This window comes from Nelusetta ayraudi, unplaced genomic scaffold (assembly GCF_046127955.1).
Source record: "Nelusetta ayraudi isolate G7.1 ecotype Tasmania unplaced genomic scaffold, CSIRO-AGI_Nayr_v1 ptg000059l, whole genome shotgun sequence".
In the NCBI taxonomy this organism is placed as follows: domain Eukaryota; kingdom Metazoa; phylum Chordata; class Actinopteri; order Tetraodontiformes; family Monacanthidae; genus Nelusetta; species Nelusetta ayraudi.
The window spans coordinates 3877312-3901951 of record NW_027466109.1 but is presented as its reverse complement, the minus strand read 5'-3'; the positions used below and the strand labels follow the sequence as shown (position 1 = coordinate 3901951).

The 24640-nt window shown below is 44.2% G+C and overlaps 2 protein-coding genes across 4 annotated transcripts; one reads left to right on the top strand and one right to left on the bottom strand.

The window, feature by feature from the left end:
* Nucleotides 1-1338: 1338 nt before the first annotated feature.
* Nucleotides 1339-15035, bottom strand: ssbp3b (single stranded DNA binding protein 3b). Of its 2 annotated transcripts, XM_076039232.1 has the most exons (18): nt 14798-15035; nt 13912-13984; nt 13670-13731; nt 13484-13568; nt 6581-6670; nt 4701-4775; nt 4416-4478; nt 4195-4258; nt 4017-4090; nt 3746-3810; nt 3606-3654; nt 3309-3344; nt 3136-3190; nt 2984-3048; nt 2635-2713; nt 2516-2544; nt 2312-2413; nt 1339-2167 (listed from the first exon to the last, which is right to left on the bottom strand). In XM_076039232.1, exons 1-18 carry the CDS (start codon nt 14851-14853, stop codon nt 2138-2140), a joined length of 1152 nt encoding a protein of 383 aa, XP_075895347.1. In that variant the 5' UTR covers nt 14854-15035; the 3' UTR covers nt 1339-2137. The 2 variants fall into 2 exon arrangements, with proteins under 2 accessions (XP_075895347.1, XP_075895348.1); XM_076039233.1 differs by lacking the exon at nt 4701-4775.
* Nucleotides 15036-15761: 726 nt separating this feature from the next.
* acot11b (acyl-CoA thioesterase 11b) lies at nt 15762-22873 on the top strand. Of its 2 annotated transcripts, XM_076039615.1 has the most exons (16): nt 15763-15935; nt 16695-16888; nt 17027-17096; nt 17432-17492; nt 17619-17720; nt 17919-18054; nt 18188-18341; nt 18795-18914; nt 19080-19218; nt 19336-19391; nt 20088-20154; nt 20246-20329; nt 20850-20983; nt 21362-21493; nt 21579-21705; nt 21797-22873. In XM_076039615.1, the coding sequence occupies exons 2-16, from the start codon at nt 16702-16704 to the stop codon at nt 21953-21955; spliced, it is 1728 nt and encodes a 575-aa protein (XP_075895730.1). In that variant the 5' UTR covers nt 15763-15935; nt 16695-16701; the 3' UTR covers nt 21956-22873. The 2 variants fall into 2 exon arrangements, with proteins under 2 accessions (XP_075895731.1, XP_075895730.1); XM_076039616.1 differs by lacking the exon at nt 17619-17720 and having other exon boundaries at nt 15762-15935.
* The last annotated feature ends 1767 nt before the right edge of the window (nt 22874-24640 follow it).

Sequence of the window (24640 nt, the reverse complement as noted above, 5' to 3'; positions counted from 1 at the left end):
TGGCTCATGGGAACACTGACAATATGATCGCCACACGTATTGCACAACTGAGACTGTCACAGTTTTGCACATCCCCAGGTTGATTGTGCATGTCAACATGACCTGCTGTGTGCAAATCTGAATCACAGCATGGAGAGTGTGCCAACGCCTACCACCAAGTCGTTCTCCAGCTCCAGGATTCCCACCCACTTGGGCAGCAACAGTGTCATCATCCCGATAAGACTGGTTATACTGGTGCGACGTGCCTGCGACGTGCCTGCAACATTCTGGTTTTTGTTTCCGTTACTGGACAGATGATGCATGGCACCTGGAACAGCCTTTTACAGCTGATCTTCTGTCGAAGCAAGTTCATAAAATGGATCATTACAGTTACATAACCTGAATTTGCATCACAGTTTTTTTTGGTTTGTTTTCATATGAATGTGGCATTGGTTTACTTTCAAAATGAAAGCATATACATTTGAGAAAAAAAAGCAGACACAGGTTTTTAAGTTATTGTAAAATTATATTAACAAGCAATTTTTTTCCTCAATTTGAAATAAAAAAATATCGGCAAATAAAGGCAACATAGGACTGATGTTTATAATGAGTAAATGTTCACAGAAAAGAAAAAAAAAAGGAACAAAAAATTCTCGTCACATTTACAAGACTGCTGCTAAGTTCATAACAATATCTACTAGAATGAGCTTAGAAAGCTTTGACTAACTCGGAGTAACTGGGGCAATATATGTAGTCAAAGGTTGTATCAAAATGTTCAAAAAAGAAAAAAAGAAAAACTGAATGAGGAACGACCAATGATTCGGGACTGGAAGCATGTCAGAGCGATAAGGATGAGAAATTAAAAACAAAACAAAACAAAAATACGGGCATCTCATTCAAAGTCATTTCGTGATTTCATGATCAAAATGGAAATGGGGCAAACACAGAGAGAGGACTACGACCATGAAAAGCACAGAGTGTTCAGCACAGACAGGTAAAGAGATACACGCCACGTCTTAAAGCAGGTGTCAACAGAGTCAAGAGCAGCACTAGGTAGTATGTTGTACACAAGAGTCTCAGCATTCATGCACTCGCTTCTTACACCAAAAGTCTGGTTTTTCACCTTGACGGAGTGAAACAGCGATCTGCCCGCTTTAGGGTTAAAAACAAACCAAAAAAAAAAAAAAAAAAGACAACAAACAGCAACAAAGGACAGTCAAGAGTGCCGAGTCACATCGTTGCTGACCAAAGCCAACTTAAAACTGATCAAGCTTGGATCAATTTCTGACTACTGGAGGAACAATCTCAGCACTTTTATGATGCTCTCTCAAGTCTTCTCCCCATGACAAACCTTTAAAAAAAAAACACACAAAAAAAACACAAAAAAACAAAGACTTGTTGGGTGTTTTTTTTTTTGGGGGGGGAGGGGCACATTAGGGGAAGAAAAATACAAAGTTCATAAATGTGGCCACGGAGAAAAAGGCAGAAAAAAGGAAATCAGAGTCCTACGTCAGCTGACTTCTGCGACATGGCGTATGAATGGCGACAGATGTAAAAATAAAAAATAAAAAAAATAAATGACGGTACAAAAAAAAAACTTTTCACAATGCATATACACACTCTCCAGTGTTTCTTTTTTTTTTAAGTGACGAAAGCAGAGACATTTCCTGCACATCTTGCACCACAAAGCGTTAATTTAAAAGTACAAGAGGTAAACTTTGACCACTTTATTTTATCTTCTTTCTTCGCTCTGGAGGGGGAGGAGGGTGGGTTGGGTTGGGGAAGGGACAGGGGGGCGGGACAGGGGAGGAACGGGGGAGGGGTTCTGCATGGAAAACGTGTCATGTATGCATTTGTTTTTTTTTTTCGTTTTTCAGTAGCTGGTTTTGTCACACTTGGGATTCAGTGATAAATAGTGAAATTGTCCTTCATGTTTTGAGCGCGTAGTCGTCAGCCACCTCATCTCTCTCTCTCCCTCTCTTTCTCTCTCTCTCTCCCTCTCCTTCTCTCTCTCTTTCCGATCAGCATTCTCGAAAAAATTTGTGAGGAACCGAAATGGCGCCTGTCCCTGATTCGGTGCTGATGTGTTTGGCCGTGTCCTGTGGTGAGTTCAGATCCTTGGAATGATGGCAAAGTCGGGAGTTGAGGAGCAGAGAGGTCACACGCTCATCGTCATGGTGGGGGAGTACTGCGGAGGCACACACACACACACACACACACGGGCGGGCGAGGATTAGCGCTGCGATTATTTATAGCGGGCTTGAGCGAGCGCCTCTGCGCCACGCTGGAAGGAAGGAGGAAGTGAGTGGCAAGGCGGAGGAGGGACACTCACATTCTCGCTCTGGAAGGAGTGGAGGAAGTTTCCACTCAGCTCTCCATCGTCCCTCGGTGTCCCGGGAGGATTGCTGATGCCACTTAAATTGTTTGGGGAGTTCTGAAAGCAACAATTCAGCAAGTTGTATTTAGTCTATATCCACATAAGGTTAAAAAAAACAAAACAAAAGGAAAACATGACTTTAGTTACAACAAGATTTACCTTGTTCATTCCATCCATGTCACCAGAGCCTGATAAAATAATGTAACATTTTTTTAGTTTAAAATAATCGTTTGTGATTCTCTTCAACAATAAATGAACTTGTTTCCTTGGTTTGTTACCTAGTGAGCCGTTCATGTGGTGTGGTTCCATCCCGGCCATGGCCCCCAGGGGTCCATCGGAGCCGGGGCCCATCGGGAACTGGAAGTGCAACGGCACAAGTCAGCACCTCAAGCTCGGATGAGCCTTAACCAAGAACTACGTCATGCATTTAATTTCAACACAAAAATCAGATCTGTCTGCACAAGCCTGAGACAGCAGACAGCAGACTTTTTTGTTTTGCATAAAAAGCAGGTTACTAGGATTTTGGGCTTTGCTCAAAAGGAGCATTCTGAGAGTAAACAGTTCAGATCAATAAATCAGAGGCTGATCTACACTTCAGACTAACAAGAGCAACATAACGGCATTTACATTATTTCGGTTTCCGGGTCCAGTGTTGATCATGGTGTACAAATTGTCACCGGAGTTGTTTGAGTCTGGCAGGAGGGAAAGCCTTTTGTTAGATTGGTGCTGGATAATGCCTGAATGGACTAAAGACAGACAGCTATTTTTAGTGCTCTAACCTGCTGGGCTCGGCATGATGGGAGTTCCTGGGGGTCCGCCGCCTCCAGAAGCACCCTGTTGCGCAAGCAAGAAAGAAGAGATGCATATAAATAGATGTACAGAGATGTATTAAATTGTGTTAGCTTGAGCTTAGATTCTATGACGTGTGAAAGATGCCAGGTTATGTCCTCACCCCATATGCACCGGGAGAGGGTGATGAGTAAGGCATCTGAAACCAAAAACAGCAACATTAGACTCAAGACCAGGACAAATCAAACTCTTTCTGTACCTCAAAATGTCATCATCAGATCATCCTAACACCATTACGGCTGGCTGTCCGACTGCCAGTGGAAACTCTGACACATTATACTACAATTACGTATCCCAGGCCAGGAGCTTGCAGCACTTTAGGCCTCGGCAGCTCCGGGATGGGAGCTGGCTGCAACATGAACCGTCATTTTTCAGCGTCTGAGTGAGAATTAGCACTCACAGAGTTGGCATTGTTGGGATTGGGCCATGGCCGTCCAGTCCCGGGGCCCCTGGGGTGGAAAGACCACAGGAGAGTTCAGCTACATTCTGCAAATTAGAACCTGATGGAAGTGTTTTAATCCATTTAACAGCAACACGTACATGTTCACTCCTGGCATACCAGGACCCATTGTGTTGTGTGGGGGCCTCATGCCTCCACCAAAGTTCTGGAAAAAGGAAAGCAAACATTATTACTTGTTTTTCAATTTGGAAACCTAACTTGTGTCAACAGGAGGAAGTAAATATATGTAATTAAAACAAATAAATATTTAAAATTTGTATTTTAGCCACTAAAACAAAACAGAGACAATACAAGATAAGTTGAGAATTCTAAGGTTTGGCACGTAATGAAACTTGAGTCAGAAGGTCCAACCTGTGGGCCGGGCCCCATGGGTCCCATTCCTCGAGGGCCACTCATTCTCTGCATTGGCCCCAAGTTAGGATGGCCTGTCGAGAGGGGACAGGAATTATTATTTTCAATCTTCATACATTTGCTTAACATTATATGTTTTTTTTTTGGTGCACAGAGAAGCGTAAACACTGTAAAACACCTTGTGGCCTTGTGGGGTCCATGTTGGGCAGCATGGGATGAGGACCAGGGCCGCCACCTGGTGGCTACAGGAGGAAAGACATAAAGATTTCAATGAGACTGCAGATTAACAAACATGCCTTGTTTTCTACTACTCTCTTTGTGTGTGTGTGTGTGTGTGTGTGTGTGTGTGTGTGTGTGTGTGTGTGTGTGCGTGCGTGCGTGCGTGCGTGCGCCCTTTACCTGGTTGCCCATCCTAATGGGTGGACCTCTTGGGCCTCCAGCAAAACGTGGTGACATGAAGGACTGTGGCCGAAAAAACACTGTGATTAACAAAACCATACAACACTACAACTGAAACTGTGGCAGTCAAGCAGTTTTGTGTGAAGACTAAAAGCAGCATGAAGCACTGAGTAGACACGAATGCCAAAGCGCAAAGCCGAGAACCAGCGTTCCCGAATGGCCACGGGAAAAAAAAACAGAACAAAAAAACAGGAAGAAGCGACAAAGTGGGAAAGGGAGAGTTACCTGACTGTGAGGTCCCATCATACTGTTAGGGGGAGGAGGCTGAGGGTGAGGAGAGCCCTGGGGACCAGGAGGACCCTGCGGCATCGCACAAAATAGGTGGCGAGGAGCAAAGACAGAGGGGAGGGAGGAGGATGAGATCAAAAGAAGGAGAGGAGGGAGCGAGAAAAGGAAGCGTCAAAGGAAGAAGCAGGGTTACTGCAGGGCAGAGGATACGTTTGAGCAAATTAAAAAAAAAACGGGAAACAATGTACAACAAAAATAAGAGGCAAATATTAATGTGACGAATCCAGTGGAGGAGAGAGAGAGATGGAGGAGAGGAGTGAGCGAGCGAGCGAGCGAGCGAGCGACTTGACGATGGAGAGGTTGGCTGCCCTTCTGCCTGTCAGTCAAGTCATTAAGGGGCTCCTTCTATGCAGCGTGTTATCAGCGCTAATTTCCCAGAATTAACGCCGTCAATTAAGCTCCGCGCAATTAGCGGCGCACCCACACCAAACAGCGGCAACGCACCGCGCCGCCAGCGGGGGGTGCAACTGAGCCTCTTCCCACAGCTTCTGGTGGGAGAAGGCTCAACCTTCTGATGCAGGGGTGTCAAACTCAAACACACAGTGGGGTCAAAACGTCAACGTTGGACAAAGTTGCGGGCCAACATTGATGTTACAGATGAACAGTGAACCTTTTCATATGGACCCACAACAAGTTTTGCTTCAACCTGAATATGGAACAATGCAAAGCTTAATACTAGACAATAAATTACTTCATATTGCACACACATGCAAACTCGAATTTCAAATGAAAAATTCAGCTAACCTTTTTCCACATGCTAACACTAAATTTAAAATGAAAAAAATAACAAAAACAATCAATTAAATCATAATAATATCCTTCAATGTACGTCCAAAATACCAGCAGAACATTCTGGTATTTGTAGTATTAGCCGCACATGTGCCGTATCATACCATCAAGCCAACTCTAGTAGTGATTTTGTATTTAGCCTCGCTGGCCAAATATAATGATACCGCAGGCCAAATTTGGCCCATGGGCCAGAGTTTGACACCTATGCTCTAAGGTGAGAACATCGGTCGCCGTTATTAACACAATCAGGTAACGAGTGGCAGCCTTTGCGGCCTCTGGTGCTCAGTGAGCCGCAGGCTGAAAAAAGGGAATCATCGTGGCAGGTTTGGCAGTTTTTTTAACGGCGCGGTCACTCTGGGAGTTTCTCCCTGCAAGGTATTGATTGGTTGACAGTGCACCTTTCTGACTTGTCCATTACGGGAGAATGGCCAGACCACGCCTGCCTGCCTGCCTGCCTGCCTGCCGCGCCGGAGTGGGAGAGGGGAGGAGGGCAGACAGAGTGTCTGTGACCATCTACTAGCAAAGGCATTGGCAAACTATGGCCATGCCTTTGCTAGTAGGCATTGGCCATAGTTTGGCCATTGTTTGGCCATGGCATGGTATAATCGAAGAAATTATATTAATAGTCAGTAAATCATAAAATAGAAAAAGACAAATATTTTGTTGTAATGCCTTTGGTTCATTTTCAATTGAGATTAAAGCGTGTTTTGTGCATACACTATGATATACTTTTTTTCTCCTATGAGGTGGATCACCAAAATACTCCATCCACCTGCTCCTGGTTCAGCCACCCTGTCAAATTGTAGAACCCACGGAGGCTCCACCAGTCAAAATGTTTGCCCAGCCCTCCACTAGCAGCAGTCCAAGTTAGGAGGAGCCAAAGACGAAAGACGAAAGCAGCAGAACACCTACGGCACCGTCATTGATGGTGGTGATGAGGAGGAACGCGTATTGATGATGGATCGCGGGCGGATTTAACAGTGAGATGGGTTGATTAGTAGAAAGAGGCGGCGTTTCAGTGGGCTGACCTGGAAGAAACCAGGGGGCATCGGTCCTCCCGGCATGCCGTCACCAGGGGGCATTCCTCCCATCACAGGACTGGGCGCCGCTGCCGCACTCTGAAACACAAAGGAGAAACGGGATGTTGTGTGACATTGTCTGACTGTTTGTCATGACAGGGGAAAGTAAAGTAGAGTTGATCTATCACAATGTTTGCCATTAAAATAGAAAACACGAAGAATGGACACAAAAAATATGATAGTGGCATTAAAATACTGGCCCTCAGCCGAGCTGCTCCCTTAAGTATTCAGAGTCTGATTCTGATATATCAGCATCGTCCATTGAAAACCCATATCGGTCAACCACTAATTCAAGACAGTGTGATGTATGGCCGCACCGTCATATTCTCGGCGCACAAAGTGGGGAATTAAACAACAACAAATGCAGCGTGCAGTGAGCGGAGCAAATATCTGCACTGTGTCTAAAGGAAGACACATTTTTAATCTCGCTCACCGTTTCCTGCAGGACGTTTTAAGAATCGTCTTTTATCTCAATGAGCAGCTAAAGAGGATTTGTGTTCTTTACAACTCCACTATATACACACACACACAACATCCCTGACGAAGAGAAAGAAAGAAAGAAAGAAAGAAAGAAAGAAAGAAAAGCCACAATTTGTTAAGTCTGTGTCATTGTGGACCCCCAGTATTGAAAGGAGTGGGTCTTGATTGAGGCCCAGGAGCCCTGCTGCTCCACGCTTCCACAGAATCAGATAAGTATCACTGGGATCGACTGAGTCAGGGACTCCAAAGTGCTGCTGCACGGCAGGGGTTTGCCGGACCGATTTCCTGCTTAAACCGCAGCCCTAATTCACTAATGTGCCATTTGCCTCAGTCACACGCTCCTAATTGACTGGAGTTTTTCTTCCCCATGGCCGAGGCAATCTGAGACGGGCTAATGTCCTCCGAGCTGTGAGGCCACAGCTTCCACTAACGGCTACGGGGACAAGACGGGCGTCCGCCGGTCGTGTCGCGCCTGCTTACATTTTAGATGAAGTTGGAAGAAAAAAGAAAAGTTAAATCAGGGGTGGATCCATCTCTCTCTCGCTCTCTCTCACACACACACACACACAGACACACATACTTGGTCGTCTCTTCAGACATCAAAACACACACTCTGAAACGGACTGAACCTCCTCTAATTACATCTGGCCAGGCTGCAGGCCCACTGTGAAATACCTCAGCGGGAAGCGAAGTGAGGCCACGGAGAAAGTCACATCTCACGAGGCTCCGCCACCACCGGCTCACTTAAGAAAAAAGAAATAACAAGAGCGGCACAAACATCCGGCAAAAGCCAAATTCTTAACGAGGATCCCATCACAGGATGGTGGAGAACATTTACGGGAACAAATCGCATCAGCGCATGCGATGGTGAAGCTCTTTTTTCTTCTTCTTCTTCTTTTTCTTCTTTTTAAGGGGAAGACTGCAGCACACGTGGCAGAGAGGGAAGGAGGGAGGAAGAAGACATTTTCGGGGAGAAACTGCTTGAACCACAGACGTCTCAAGCTGCTTTCAACCAGCCCGGATCTGACACCAGTCATTTTAAAAAACCGCTGACCTCAGAACTCTGTAGACCTGAGCAGTGAATACATTTAACTTGACTTCATCTTTTTAACGTGCTGATGCAACAGAAGACAAAGCCATTTCACGATTGTCTCAGTTACGAGCCGGCATACATGCTTGCATAAAGTGTTACAAGCGCAGCAGCCACTCAATCAACACAGTCGACGCTATTAATCGGTTTCTAATTTCATGGCACATGGCAAAAGATCGTCATGGAGAGATAAAAAAAAAGTATTTTTATTTCAGATCGTTTTGTGAATGTAAATATGAAACAATTTGCTGTAATTAGCGGTTGAGCAATATTGACCCATTTTTAAAAACGATGACAACTAACGCAAAGGCAAAACAAAATGACTTTGTTGAAGATGAACTAATATGCTGTTTTCCTATGAGTGCAGGATACCAGGATTTAAACAAAAAAATGGAAGGACTTCAAACTCTATTACCTTTGATTCTGCTGCTACTGTGTAATTTGCCTGGCCGTTCCAAATAAAGACACAATTTCAAAAAATAAATAAATAAATAGATTAATTGAATAAACAAAAAGCAAAATATATATTAATAACATAGCATTATCTCTTTACTTAAGCCAATGCACTCTTACATTAAATGTCTCCAAGACATTTAAACGGTAAAAAATAAATAAATAATAATAATAATAATAATAATAATAATAATAACTTCAAAGAAGATGGTTTATTGTTTATGCTTTTCTTTTCAAACTCAGCCTGGTGACGGCTGCCATCAACTGATGCCGCCGTTTACGTCATAGGTACAGGCGTTCCAACTTGATACGCATCAGGCAGGAATGTCGAACAAAGTGCGCACAGCACGGCCAGAAGGACTCCTCCTCAGTGCACCAACTTCCACTGTAGCAGCACGAAGCATTTCCATGAGGATTTCCATTTTGTTAAATGTGATGCAAATGACCGCAGGGTGCAGCCAGCTGGTAAGAATGAGGAGCAGATGATTGTGATGAATATGCTGTCGCTTCCAACACAACGAGCAACCCTTCATCGGAATAATAACCGCCGATGGCCCTCGCAGGTGAAACACCACTGGGCGGGTTTCACCATCACTGATGTCATATTTGTCATCCCGACTGTCAAGAACTTTTTTTTTTACTGTTTCATAAGTTCAGAAATAGTGAGCACGTGTTCATCAGGCGGTTCCATCTTCTCTTCCTCTCTGAGCCACTAGACGTGGACCTCCTGGAGACACTGACCGACAGCAACCGCGGCTGAACACACAAGATGAGCACAGGTGTATTTTCACTTGAAACATTCCGATTTGCGACCTGAGTAAAAAGCTTCATCCAGCCACTTAGACATGGAGAGGACTCGCACACAACCGGTGGAAAAATAAACCAAGTCATCTGCATGCATAAAACATAACAGGTTTTGCAACAGCCTCACTGCCCAGACAAGTTGCCTTCACTCAGGTTAAACGGCAACGAAGTCAAGATCTAATCCTCCTCAACACAGGGCGACTTCTCACAAAACCCTGTGAGACTCCGCCCAGTCCTCCGTGGCTCCACCCCAACCTACCCGGCCTGAAAGCAGTACCAACAAGAGACTTCTGGGTAACTATTTAGGCAGAGCCTCTGCAAACCCTTGCCTGATTCAGACAAGAGGAGGAAGTGACCGCAAAAAGCACTGACCCAATGGAAAGGATACTAATTAGAGCCACTGTAGGCAAATTAGCCTGAATTTTATTGTTATACGCTGCTGTAAACCGCGTTTGGTTTATGAGGGTAAATAAAAAGGCAATGTGCTCCAAAAGAACCAGGACAAAAAGCCCATCCTGGTGCGGCTGGAAGAGGAGAAACAGGTTTTTGGTTTTGTTTTTTGGATTAGCACAACAAGACCAAAGCTGGGTCGATCAGCTACCAGTTCCCATTAGATTACTTTCATTTAGGACTCAAAAACATTAGTTATAATCTATGCTACCCTTGCTGTCACAAAGCCACAACTATACATCCAAAGCAACACTTTTTTAAGTGTCTGACGCTCTCACCCTCACAACAGAGATACAAAATAAACATGTTTTAACGTAACTGCAAAAGAAATTAAATAAAATACTGTGTCCCGCAAGACGTGCACGGAGCAAGTTCATTTCAAATCATTAACGAGGTGGCAGAGAAGAGAACCCTGAAGCCGAGCTAAGACACCCAGTCCAAAACACAATAAAGTGAACCACAGGAGCCCGAATGTGCACGTCGTCCTGAGAGGCAGCGTGCACGGCAGGTTTCCAGGCATGTTGAGTTTGATCTTTATCATGTCCATAAAGCCCGGAGCTGCGCTGGCTGGACTGGCCCGAACAGCCCGATGCTGCTGCGGGATCTAAATCAACAACGTCTCGCCACAGTTTTTGCTACAGGAAGCCATGGCAGATGTCTAAGCTCTTCCCCCGGGCTACCGAGTTCTTGTCTGGACCCTTCCTTACAACTCCCCAGGGGACCTTGTTTAAGACAGAGTGCCCCTCCGACGCCACAATGCAGCACGTCTGTGTGTGTGTGTGTGTGTGTGTGTGTGTGTGTGTGTGTGTGTGTGTGTGCGTGCGTGCGTGTGCGTGCGCATATTTAAAAGCACACCAGAAATCCCAGCCAGATGATATGATCCCTAAATTCTTGAATCAGGAGAAGGGGTTACGGGAGGCCAGAGTGTCTCTGGATGTGCCTCTGCTCTACTCACAAAAACAAAGGGAGAGGAGAAGAGTGGAAGGCATTGGGGGGGGGGGGGGGGGGGGGGGGGGGGGAGAAAGAATGGGGGGAAAGGCAGCTGGGTGAGGACGACAAAGACGTTAGCTGGGGCAAGAGTGAGAAAGCAAAAGTACACAAAGGCAGGCAGAGATGAGAGGGAAGAATAAATGTACATTTTTTTTTTGCCGTGTCTGTGTTAATCTCGCTCCCCCTCTCCCTCTGAGCGCTCTCGGAGCTGCCTCACTTCTGTCATTGGAAGCGGCGTCGGCTCTAAAGAAAACAGCTTCTATGTTTAGCTTGTAAATGTTCAACCATCAATCAACATCATAAAACCCACCCAGGATCCTGACTGGATGCTTCCAGCGGGGCCTTTCCACTTCCCCTCCGTCGTATTCCCCAACCCCCCACTTCCCTCTCTCTCGCTCTCTCTCTCTCTCTCTCTTTATTCCTCTCCTCTCTCCTCTGCGGTGCAGGATGCCGGCTGGGCATATGCCACGGTGCCACTCCCCTTTCCTTGTTTCCAATCTGCCTTTTAGCTCCGTGACAGCCATCAATCAGGCGCCGACGCCATGGTGACGGGGCCCCTCAGGGAGCGTTCATCAGGCCCGCCGGGGGCTTTACGAGGGTTGCCAGCTAACAGAGCAGCACTCACCTCCCCCACACCTAGACAAAGGCAAGGACTTGTACTGTCCGCAGACACACACAGGCAGACACACTAGCGTGACCCCCCAAACCACCGTGGATGAACACAAGGAGAAGGCAACGTCAGAGTGAAGGGCAGCCACAAGATGTCGGGAAGAATCAGCCACACAGAAACTCTGGCGGCTTCCCACCGCAGCAGCAGCACATAGGCCAGACTGATGCTGCTACTGCTCCTGCTGCTGCTCCATTATTTGCTTAATGTTTCCATGTTATGAAAATCATTGTCGTCAAGCCATCGGCTGCAGCCTAATGACTTATTTTGCGTTGCTTAGGTTTTAAAAATGGGCTCATTTTCTAAAAAAAAAAAAAATACTCTTGTTTCCACATCTCTGTGAATGAGGGCCATTTAAACAGTGGCGCTGTAATCCAGGTTTCCAAATATCACAGCCTCAAAACAGGAGGGTCTTAAAAAATTATGACACTCGGCTATTGTACTATTATTTCGCACATTAATACTGACTGCAAGGAGCGTCAGTTTCACCCGAGCTTCACTCCCACTTCATCTGCATGGTTTAAAATGAGACAGCCAATGGTTATTTACAGGGCAGCGCCACTCTGCATGCCGTCTCCTGGCTCCCAGGTCACCTGCAACATCAGGAGGTCTGTTACCCTGACAACTCTGAGAAGAGGCCAATCTTAGAAGAGACTGCCACCAACTCCATTTTAACCCTGTGCCATCTGCCGAAAACAACAAAATAAAAGAAACGAGAGGCGCTCTCATATCTTTCACCGTCTTTGATAGCGCAGCGCGACACGAATAACCGTCTTTATTTTATGGAGATCACACACGCGCATGTCTCGTCTTATGTTTTCGCGACGAGAATGGCAAAAGAATTAAAAAGGAACAAAATGGCAAAAGCCAATGACAAGCGGCTCATGCTTTCTTTGATGATCAGAAAGTTTCTTTTGATGATTCTACTGACTGAGGTCTTATTCAAAGCAGGAAACAATGCACAACGCGCAAAGAAGAAAAGACTTTCAAATGGCATAATTATCAATATGCAAAGGAGACAAGGCGCATAAATATGGAGGTGTTTGCGTAAGTGGACACACTCTGAAATGACAAGCGTTTGCATTAGAGACCAACAACTGGTTTCTTCAAATTAAAAATCCATAACAATTACACAACGGTGAGCAATATGCTCCAGGAATCACAGTGCACTTGAGCTTTCACACGTCAGGTCAGGTGGGTTTCTTTCTCCGGTGCCAAGCTGCGTGTGCAAAGAATGTGTGCAGAATGCACAGCGGGTTCCATTTCCTCTTCGCAGCTCAGGCATGGACCTCGAGCGTGTCGCGGATAAGAGGGGAGCGCTCGACAGGTCTGACTCAGAACATGCTGACATCAGCATCATTTTCCCAGAAGCCTTTTAGGCTCATTGTTTGACGCATCATTAGACCCCGCAACAGGGCAACGTGGCCAATTGTAATTCCAGATAAGGAATTACAACTGGCTATTTATTTTGTGTATAACTACAATTTTCTTTTTTTTTACCACTGCTAAAATATACAATTTGTGGAAAAGAGGCAACTATTTTGGATGATAGAAATATCTAGCGATGAATTTAAGCGATAATAAGTTAAAAAAAAAGAAAAAAAGAAACAACAACAAAAAGGTAAAGCAAAATATCACATCAGAAAGGCAATGAGAGTTTCTGTCAGTGTTTGAGTCAAGAGAGAGCCAAGAGAAGTTTCTCACACAAGAGTCAAGAAGAGAATTCTGACCCAACTTTGGTGTCAGCAGCGCAGCTTCATAACCCTGATAAAGCCAGTTGTTGTCTTCACAAGCAGGAGTGAGAAGCAAGCATGAGAGAGAGAGAGAGAGAGAGAGAGACAGGGAGAGAGAGAGAGAGAGAGAGACAGGGAGAGAGAGCGCAATTTGGGTAACTGCTTCCTGTGCAGGCACTACTCACGTAATCATGGAATGCTTTTGCTTCGCTGGAGTGATCACATGTCTCTCTCCTCTCTGGTGCGGCGCAATACAAGTCCCAGAATACACTGTGGGACAAGACAGGTTATGAAGCAAACACAACCACACATACACAAGAAAAGCCCGAGCATGGTTACAGTCAGGGAACATTGAGAACAATAATTCTTACCACCACCAAGAGTGGAGAAATCCTGGAGGTTCTCCAAGAGTTATGTTTTTCTCCCATCGGATCTTGTAAAAAAAAACAAAAAAAAAACAAACAAAAAAAACAATTAAGTTCAACAGATTCTAACAGAACATATTTCAATGCAATGAATGCATTTACATAAACTAAAAATTGTTTGGTTTTTTTTGTTTGTTTGTTTGTTTCAGTGTGTCTAAACTTTCGTTTTTGGATCAAATTGCTCATACCTCTGATAAAAAGGTCTGTGCAGACTTCTGTGCTCCTATGTGCAGCAAATACTCATAAACGTAGAGGGCCAACCTGTATTGACAAAATATTCACATTTTAAAAAAATTATATATTCACACAGACACACACTCACATTAAAAAAAAAATAAAAATAGAAAAAAAATATGAACGTCAAACACACAATTCAATCGTATCCAACGTGTACTATGAGTGACTAAAGTCGGGGACAGGCCCTCTGAACAATGGCTGCCAAACAGCCTTAGCCCAAAAAAATATTTTATTGGGGGGGGGGAGAGAACTAGTCACCGGGCAAAAAAAAAAAATGGTTACGATTCACACAACAACGAGGTTAGAACAGTGGGCTATAGTAGCAGTTAAAATGGGATGTGAACGGCGAAAAAGACACCGCCATCTGGCTGTGTCTTAGCTAGGCACTGGATCCCGGTGCCACTGATGGAGCTGGAGCTGGAGCTGGGGGTGGGGGGGAATAAAAACGCAGCCTATCCACAGCGCAACGACAGGGAAAACAATGTACTGTGTGGCAGCGGCGGCGCTGTTATTGTTTTCTCCCGTCGCCGCTCTCGACTGAATAACTGCAAAGATATGAGGCAAGACCGCTGGGGGTACACGGGCGAACTGCTCCGAGTGGTGTAGAGAGGGGGAGAGAGACACATTGCTGGGCTAAAAAGGCAGCATGAAGCACGGCTCGGAGGAGGAGGAGGAATGGCGAGGAGACAAGGCGGTTCATTCAATTCCATTCTCGGCAGGGAGGAAATCGCCTCTCTCTCGGCTAGCCCGTCCAGCGAACAACAGCGCGCGACAGGGAAACAACTTGCGAGGCGGAGGGAAAGGAAACACACAATAATAAAACATTTGCGAGCTTACTTTTCTCGTGCTTGGCTGTCCGACGGCACCGGGGTGCCTTTGCCTTTGGGGAACATTGTTTTGTGTGGGTGGACGCCCGCCTTCTCTTTCTTTTTTCCTCGCTATTTCATCTGTCAGATCATCGCGGCCGCGACCCTCTCGCGCTCCAACCACACTCCTGCTGCTCAACCCGACGACTCAACCGAGCCTGGTCCGGAGGGAAAAGGCGGGGCTACGGATGACGGATGCCGCGGGTGGCCAATGAGAGAGCGCCAATAGCTTTTAAGGTCTGCCTTTGTGGCGTCCCGAGTTTGCTGTTTTGACGTTGATATGTGCGACAACGATACGCGGCAATTATTGAAGAAATTAAAAGTTTTCTTTAAAAAGAAAAGAAAAAAGAAGAACCTCTTTACCTTATGGAATAAAAGGAGTGCAATAATTCAAAAATACATTTGTTTTTGTTTTTTGTTTTAATAATAAGTAAATATTACATTACTGTGCTATTTATGTTGCCTGTGACAAATGAACCACTCTTTAATTGGCAAATTAAGCGTGTTGTTTTACCGCAAAATAAAGGAAAACTGCAAGAAAGTGTTGACCTGTGTTGAAGGAAGTGTTGAGTTGTGATCCACCAGAAAAAAAAAAAAAAAAATATATATATATATATATATATATATATATATTTGATTGTAAGCCATCCTGTTTTCTACGTCCGCACAGCTACAGAAGTCCACGTTGAACATATAAATAGCTGTTCAAGTGACGAGATTTGTTCCAGTAGTAAAATTTTATATCCTTGAAATTGACCTGTGTGTAGTAGAGGGTTGCCGCCTACGAAATAGTCTTAAGTGGTAAAAAAAAAATAAATAAAATAAAATAAAACTGAACAAAAACTGCTCCACCTTAAAACTATAAAGGACCACGGGGGACGGCCTCTCTCTCCCCCCAGCGGTGAACCTCTTTAAAACCGCTTGCGCGTGTGTGCGTGCGTGCGTGCGTGTGTGTGTGTGTGTTGAGCAAGTTGTTGTGGAATGGCTGTTAAACGCGTCGCCGTCCGGTGTTCGGCGCTGCTGCGATTTCTCAACACAACTCACGTTCACGTCGTGTAGGTTGTCTCGTGTTTTTTTTACGCAGAAGCAGCGACGACAGCCCTACTTGGGTAAGTTCTTTTTCTACTACTAGTGTAAAAAAACAAAAAAAACAAACAAAATACGCCGTTTGCTGACGACGAGTTTTTTTTCTTGCAGAATTGCAGCTCGTGTTACTCTGTGAAGTCGCTCTGTGCGTCGGTACCTTGCGTGTATTTTGTGTACATGCGTCATGTCTTTCAAAGTCAGTGAAATAAAGGTCACGGCGGCTCCTGCCATCGATTTTACATGAATGACAGTGACCAGTGCGCCTCACTGGACAAGTGACGCACACTTGCATTTTAGCTAATAGTCCAAGCACTTTCTTTAGTGTCAGAAGGATAAAATTAAGCAGTGTATTGTTGTTGTTGTTGTTGTTGTTTTTAATTATATATTTACTTTGTTAAAAGTAGCGTGTAGTTTAAAAATGCACGTAGAAATCCAATCAGTTATAGTGGCATTTGTGCATATTTTAATCGGGGGTTGGGGTACAGAGGACTTCCTCAGACATAATGCAAGAGGCAGATTATTCGACGAGATTATGTTTCAATATCACATAATGACTGAATGAACTGAAAACTTGCTCAAGGAAATCATTATGACAAACATACAAAGGTATGTTTTCGTGTATTTAATGTTTTGTTTTTTTGTTTTTCTCAGAGGTGAATCGGGTCCAATTATATTTTCTTTCCTGATGAATTGGTGCAGTGACCATATTTTATAATTAGCATTTGGGCAGCGACCTAGTTCTGCCCTTCAAAACAATACCTTCCTGTTTCTTGTTCCTGCAGCTGAGCCATGACATCTGAGGTCAAGACAGACCCTGCGCAGGGCCCCGTCTCTGTCCAGTCCTGTGAGGAGGGATACAGAAACCCCACTGAAGTGAAGATGAGTCAGATCGTGCTGCCGTGCCACGCAAACCACCGCGGAGAGCTGAGTGTGGGCCAGCTGCTCAAGTGGATGGACTCCACAGCCTGCTTGTCTGGTTGGGGAAACATTTGAATCACAATTAATCGTAAACGTAAAAAATAACATTAAACATAACTGCTTATTTTTAAATCATAAGGTTACTCATACTCCACCAATAAACACCTGTGCAACAATCTTTCCCCTCCTCTCCCAGCTGAGAGGCACGCAGGCTGCTCCTGTATCACTGCGTCTGTGGACGACATCCATTTTGAGCACACCATAGGGTAAGTTAGCAGCAGTTTGTTTGTTTTACGTAAACAAAAAACAAAATGTCGCATATGCTCTCCGTACATACAGTGACTTTTAATAAAGGGAAATTTGCCCTTAGGGTTGACATTATTTCTCAAACTTAGTCAAAAAAGTCAAAATTATCATTATTATTGTTATTGTTTTTATTTTATTTTTTATTTTTATATTTATTTTATAAAAAATTGCAGACAACAAAAGATCAGATTGTTTCAGCCAAAGTCAGTGAACACCACGTCTCACGTGTTGACACTGTAAACCCTGCGTCACGTTGATGGTACAGTGTGTGTGTGTGTGTGTGTGTGTACTGTAGGGTGGGAAAAGTAGTCAACATCATTGCAAAGGTCAACAGGGCTTTCACTTCCAGCATGGAGGTCAGTGAATTTCTTTTAATTTTATTGAAAAAAAACTTTTTTTTTCTAATTCTCACGCAGTGCACATTGCTTAGTTCCTATCTAAAGGATAAAACAGGTGAATGCACTCATTTCTGTTCATTTCAGGTGGGCATTCTGGTGAATTGTGAGGACCTGTACACTGACAAGCAGTGGAGGGTTTGCCATGCATTTGCCACTTTTGTGGCCAGACGAACAGAGGCGGGAAAGGTTGGCAAATCAGCCAAAATATGAACAGAGGAGCATTTTTTTTTTTCTGCTACTGCAGCATCTTGTGTGTGTGTGTGTGTGTGTGTGTGTGTGTGTGTGTGTGTGTGTGTGTGTGTGTGTGTGTGTGTGTGTGTGTGTGTGTGTGTGTGTGTGTGTGTGTGTGTGTGTGTGTGTGTGTGTGTGTGTGTGTGTGTGCAGGTACAACTGAAACAAGTGATCCCTCACACACAAACGGAACAGATGGAGTACAGCCTGGCGGCAGAGCGGAGGAGGATGAGGCTCATCCATGCTGAAATCATTACAGACCTACTGAGCAGCAGCACAGCTCAACTGGGTACAGGCAGCAGATGCGGGGCTTTCCTTTCCGGCGCGGTGGCACTTCCTCAGCTGAGCCGGCTGCACTGACTCGGGTTTGATTGATTAAAGAAGCTTCCCGTTTTGTACCCCTCGCCGCATCCTTCCGCCAGGAGAGTGCCAGGAGTACCAGGACGCCGTGCCGGCCGAGAGGACGCGGGTGGAGAGCGTGGAGCTGGTGCTGCCGCCGCACGCCAACCACCAGGTCAGCACCTTTGGGGGTCAGATCATGGCCTGGATGGAGAATGTGGCTACCATCGCTGCGAGGTGCGTTCTTGATCTTTCAGGGTTATTACAGGTCACTTTCAATTTTGGCACGCGGTGAAATGTTTGATGTTTTCAAGGAATCGTCTACTCCTGAAAATGCTCCACCTCTATTTCGTCAGTATTTGTGATGTTCACTCACTCACTGTAGTTTATTTAATATGGGTTATATGTTGACCAGGACACATGGACTTTGTGGAGTTTAGTAAACAGTAAAGATTCGTGGAAGTCACTGCATCCAAGCCAAGAAGTAGTTCCACAGAGTTTTTTTTTTTCCTTTCCTCACAGCTATTTGTACTGCTAGTTTTTCCACCACCTCTGGCATAAGAAGTTTCCTAAAAGTTATTTTTTCCCAGAGCTTCAGTTTGCTTAGAGGCCATATTTAACATCCTGCGGCCCCAAAACAATCACAAACACCTCAACGTGTCTGTTTTGTGTTTCCCTGACGCAACCCAGCCGCTTGTGCAATGCTCACTCGACCCTCAGGAGCATAGACATGTTCCATTTCCGTGGCCCATCTCACATTGGCGACCGCCTGGTGCTGAAAGCCATCGTGAACAACGCCTTCAAGCACAGGTGAGACGCCACACGGTGGCACTTTCTGACCGCACAAAATGTGAATGGATAAATGTTTGCAAAGTTTCACATTTTCTCAAAGACTGAACAGTCTGAGAAAGGTCCTATTATACATCTGTCTAAGTGCATATCTTTGCATGAACCCACACTCCCGGTGCACTCTAGCATGGAGGTGGGTGTGTGTGCTGAGGCCTACCAGGGCGGTGAACCTACGCGCCATATAAATAGTGCTTTTATGACATTTGAGGTGCTGGACAGTGACAGGAAACCGAGAACTCTGCCACGGATTCGGCCTGAGCCTGTGGTAAGTTTTTTTTTATAGCCCTGTATCCAAAAATTGACAGGACTGAGTTAAGAATAGATTTTTTTCTGTCCTCCAATGAGCATCATTCTTTGTGTGTGTGTGTTTTTTTTTAAACAGGATGGAAAAAGGCGCTATCAAGAGGCCATAGCCAGAAAGAAGATTCGCCTTGATAGGTATTTGCCTTTCCTCTGTGCTTCCTATTCATTTGCCTGACGGCTGACGTGTTTAACATCTGATGTGTACACTGACGTCAATTAGTCTATCCATCTCTAAACATATAAAACATTTTCCCTTCACCCTTAGGGGAAAATATTTCCCAGAGGTTGTGTGGCTCCTCGCCAGGTGCAAAGTCGCTGACATTGTTTAACTCCGTGCCTTCCGGCCTCCATCTAGTGCACACTAGCTGAACTCGAAGAAAAATATTGAAATTCTGTTGGACCAATATTGCACGTTAGACGAGTCGCCATTAAACAATTGCAAAACCAGCAAACCAAAAAAAAAGTTTAACATTGGCAAATTACATGGTGTAGCACACAATGACATTTAAATACTGTGAGCCGCTGCTGCTTTTGTTATTCTGCTGGTGTTCGACACAATCCATTCTCCTGATACTCGGCTGGAGAGCACATGACTTGGCAGAGCACCGTGTCGCAGCTGAGCGGTCTGTGGTGCCGAGTCTGTCAGGCATAATAACTTCATTGTTCCACCGTTAAATGCCCCACTTAAAGTTTAATCTTCACTCCGCTATTTGATGTGGAAATGAGTTTGGATTATTCCGCGCATAAAAAAAAAAAGAAGGGTTCGTACGTGTTGCGTCGTTGTTTCCTTCTGCCGGTCGTCAGTTTCATTGTGTCCCATGTGTTTTGCAGAAAGTACATTATCTCCTGCAAGCAAACAGAAGTGCCTCTATCTGTCCCCTGGGACATCAGTAACCAGGTATTGGCACGACTGCCCACACATGCCCAGTCTGGCTTACCATCACCCCACTGTGCAAGACATGATTATTTCTCCCCCCCCCACCCCCCAGATGTACCTGAGCTACAATAATGTATCGGCACTAAAACTAATGGATGCCAGAAGCAATTGGGTACTAGCCTCAGAAAAACACAAGGTTAGTATAATTATTTAGCATGTACGTCTTATTGCAGTGACCTGTTTAGGTTTTCTACCTTAATATTTTAGCTTCAGAATCCTTTCTAGGATTAATTGAGTTGTTCCAAGCAGCATGGCACTTGCTAATGGCACAGTGGAGTTGGAAAATTTAAGTTTGGTTGGCTTCCAAGAACACGTCTTTCTGGGCGAAGCGTCGCTATAAAACACCAACTAGAGGTGCTAGCTACCTAGCTAGCGAGCTCCTATGTAAGCGCAATTGTAGGAGCACAAGTTCCACAGAGACTGTTGTCAGAGCAAGTGCATTCCAGCCTGCTTGGCTATTATTGTGAGCGAGAAAAAACTGCGTAGTGTAGCTTTAAATAGAATCAACAGCCACCATGTCTGTCTTCGTAGCAGAGCAGGCGTTTATAGCTTGTGATATAAAACTTTTCTGACCTCATGCACACGCACTGACTCAAGAAACCGGAGTGAACGCAGTAAGAACCTACTGATATTTTTGGATGTGCTCTGTTTCTTAGGTCCGGCTGTACACGCTGGAGGAAAACCACATGCTGTGTTTCAAAGTGGAGATGAATGTCAGCATCCCGGCCGAGCAGACCTTCCACCTCCTGTCCGACCTAAGAAGGAGGAAGGAGTGGGACCTCCACTATGAGTTTGTGACATTTACATTCTTAGCCACCATGTCCTTAGTGGCAAACAGCACATTAGCTTTTAGATTTCCTTTTTTGTTTAAGAGTCAGTGATAAGAAAATTACTTTTTAAAGATGGTTTAAATGTAGAATTTTTAATCATTATGATTATGATGAAATGTTGTGATTTTTAAAATCACATCACAAGAACCAAACTTTGCAGAAGTATTTACCAACAATGAATGCATCATCTAACAAAAAGAAACACATCTTAATGTAACACACAGGTGATTTTTGCATATCACAGGATTCATTGGACTGAATAATTTCATGTGAAGAGTGAAGCTCTGCATATTTAACGCCTGTGTCTCAACGCACCCTGATGTCTGTGGCCACTGCAGTGAGTGTGAGGTGATCATCGAGGCCGACGACGAAGACACTCTTTATCGTGTGGCCACACCATGCATCAGAAAAGGAGATAAAGGCAAGGACTTCATCTTGTTGGCATCCAGGAGGAAGCCGTGCGACGCCAGGTGCTTGTATACTCTACTGATGATCCTGCTCATGTTATCTAAAATGAATGGAGGATAGTGAACTCTCTTTCTTGGTCCATCTTAGGGATCCCTATCTGATTGCTCTCCGCTCAGTCACTTTGCCCACCCACCCTCCCACTGAGGACTACACCAGAGGAGAGGTTCTCTGTGCCGGCTTCACCATCTTGGAAGAGTCCAGTTGCGTCAGCAAGGTTTGGCCAAACGAGAATGGCATAGGATTGGACACACGCCAGCTAAAGTCAGTTCGAGTTGATTTTGATGACTGCTTGCGTTTTCTTTCAGATCACCTACTACAACCAGGCCACACCAGGCGTCCTGCCCTACATCTCCACAGACATCGCGGGCCTCTCCTCCGGCTTTTCCAGCTCGTTCTCAGCCTGCAGTGACTTCCTAGAGGCCAATAAGGACAGCGAAAGTGCCCTGCCACTACAAAGCCTGTGACAGGTGCAGGTTTGGATACAGTCCAGCTAAAGGAGAAGCAACTGTTTGGATGTCTCAATTCAATTCCCTCTGTTGCGGTGATTATAATGCTGTTCTTTCTTTCATTTTCCTAAAATGACAGGAACACGCCAGAAAAGTAATATAGAAACCTACTGTATAGTTTGTTTTTAGCCAGATTAACATTTCACTCATTGTTTCTAAAACTCTCAGAGGTTCTGAACACTTCAATTGTCAAGGAGCCGCCGTAATGTGGAAGCTGTCCGCACACTCGTTTACCATAAGTCACTTGAACAGTCATGATTTTACAGAGTCAGGTGTTGCAATAACTAGGATCAAACCTTATGCAATATATGCCGAGACATTTCAATCAGCCTATTTTGACACAGTGTAACATTTTCTACCTCTTAAAGTTTTTGTTTTTTTTTAGCTGTGTAATAATCATTAACAATATAAGGCATCAAGTGCATAATTACACTGTGGTTTAAGGGGAAAAACCTCACAGTACTGACTAATTTTAATGAATTTTTCCATTCATATTTTTAATAATAAGCAGCTTGCTGATTGAATTAAAAGGTGTAAACACATCAGGCCAGGTGTGTGTGTGTGTGTGTTTTAAATTGGTTCACCGCTGGGCACTCGGAGCATTTTTTTTGCCATTCCTGGAACTTTTTAGTGTGTTGAAAAGAAAATCACAGCATGCAGTATTAACCTACTGTAGCTTAAGACTGCAGTGTTGTGACAGGAGCACAGGCGGGCATAGATGTACAAACTGAAGCATTTTCAACAATAAGCTACATGTACATAAATTGTACATGGCTATTTTATTTAGTTTTTGGGAGAAAGCATAAATCAGTCTTTGACAGTGTCGCCACAGTATCCTGTACTGCAAGCAGAGAATAAATATGCAATACTTCCATCTACGTGTCTTCAAAAAAAAAAGACTTTAATCCACCATCTCCTCATGTCTGTTTTCAACCCAAGACAATGAGTAGGAATGTTCAACCTTTAGTGCCTGGGTGTGAAACTCTGGACTTGGTTTTTCCTCAAAAGTTGCAGCCACTTTGCATTTTTTGCGATTTTCACAGAGTGGATCCTCATCAAGTACATCTGAGGAAAAGTCTGTGGTCTGGTTCCGTCTCCTGTCTTTGTGGCTTGTTTTCTGCTCACCTGCTGTCTTGCCAAGGTTCTTGACAACCTAAGAAGGAAACAAACAGATTCCAGTGAACTACATACACTTCCTGTGTATTATACAACAATCACAGCACCCCTCTACTACTCCTGACCTTCATTTTTATCGCCTTTATGTCTTTTAATCTCTGGTCCAGATCATCTTCGGGGTCCTCGACATCAAACGAGTTTCCCAAGGAACTTGTGTTTATTGTCTCGGGCCGAAGAGGATGTCGGTGGAACATAAGATAGTATGGACTGTACTGTGTAGAACTCTAATAGAAAGATTAAAAATATGTCTAGAATTACTTACAGAACATTGCTGAGATTAAATTACAATTTTAAACTGTGCCAATTTAATCACACACTTACATGCATTGTTGTATTGATCTGATATATAACGGTCGGCAGATGCACGTCCCACTCCTCATGTTCCATGTTGCTACATTTTTTAAGGCTCTGCGTTATGCTTTTAGCAATGTGCTTGTCCTTCACAGAAAATCACAATAAAAAAAAACACATGTAGATTAAGACAAAAAAATCAAATCCTTAACTTGAACAAATGTAATAGGATTTGAAGTTATCTGTTTCAATTTTCCATCAATCAGAGATATTTTGGATTAATCATTTGAATCTCAATGAACATTTTCTCAGTCAAGAGTCTAAGAAAATTGTGCCAGCATCTTAAACAGATTTGCAAACGCTATCAACACTTACTTGTTCAGTGGTTTGAGAATGACATCTGCTGGAGACAAGATTTCTGACGTCCAGTTCATCGAAAAGTCTGTTATTAAGCTAAAGCATAAAAAAAAAACAAAAAAAACATTGTGGGTTGCTCAGGTCTCATTAAATAAGTCAAGCAAGATCACACGGTGCTGCTCTTAAATATTTTTGAAATACCTGTGCCATGAATGTAATCTGGAAACCTACCTGACTGACATATTCTTTTCCTTGGTCTAAAATTATTTTCCGCATCATTCCAAACAAATACATTTTGGATATTAAAATTGCCGACACCTCGTTAGCACACTTGGTCTGCATCGCCTCCGCAACGACCCATTTAGTGTACACATCAGTCAGAGTGAAAATATATTTGTTCTTTTTCGCCGTCTCTCTGAGTGGGCCGACAATTTTCATCCCTGCCACTTGCCAAGCCTCAGTAACCTGTGGAGAGACATCTCTTGAGTCGACTGTCCAGCGCGTGTCTTGGGGAGAAACGCGTATGTCTAGGCATGAACCTACTTTAATCGGCTGGAGGCCTTGTTCTACTGTCTTAGCAGAGCTGTTGAGCTGACAATACTGACATGACTTCACCTGAAACATTGACAACAGAAGCAATCATGTCAAAAAAAAAAAAAGAAGAGAAAAATGCAGAGGGAAAGTAGGATACAGTTGCTAACATAAATTTAACATTAAAAACAAACAAACATTTCTTACAACGTTTCCCTGAAAATGTTCCTTACCCAATCTGTGACATCATTGTTTATGGTAGACCAGTAATATCCAGAGACCACCTTG

Coding starts and splice junctions, on each gene's coding strand:
- acot11b (XM_076039615.1), top strand. CDS start 16,702: ATGACATCTGAGGTCAAGACAGACCCTGCGCAGGGCCCCGTCTCTGTC. Junction 20,155..20,245: donor CCTGGGACATCAGTAACCAG/GTATTGGCACGA, acceptor CCCACCCCCCAG/ATGTACCTGAGCTACAATAA. Junction 20,984..21,361: donor GAGTGGGACCTCCACTATGA/GTTTGTGACATT, acceptor TGGCCACTGCAG/TGAGTGTGAGGTGATCATCG.
- ssbp3b (XM_076039232.1), bottom strand. CDS start 14,853: ATGTTCCCCAAAGGCAAAGGCACCCCGGTGCCGTCGGACAGCCAAGCA. Junction 13,985..14,797: donor GACAGCCAAGCACGAGAAAA/GTAAGCTCGCAA, acceptor TTGTCAATACAG/GTTGGCCCTCTACGTTTATG. Junction 2,168..2,311: donor ACTCCTTCCAGAGCGAGAAT/GTGAGTGTCCCT, acceptor GTGCCTCCGCAG/TACTCCCCCACCATGACGAT.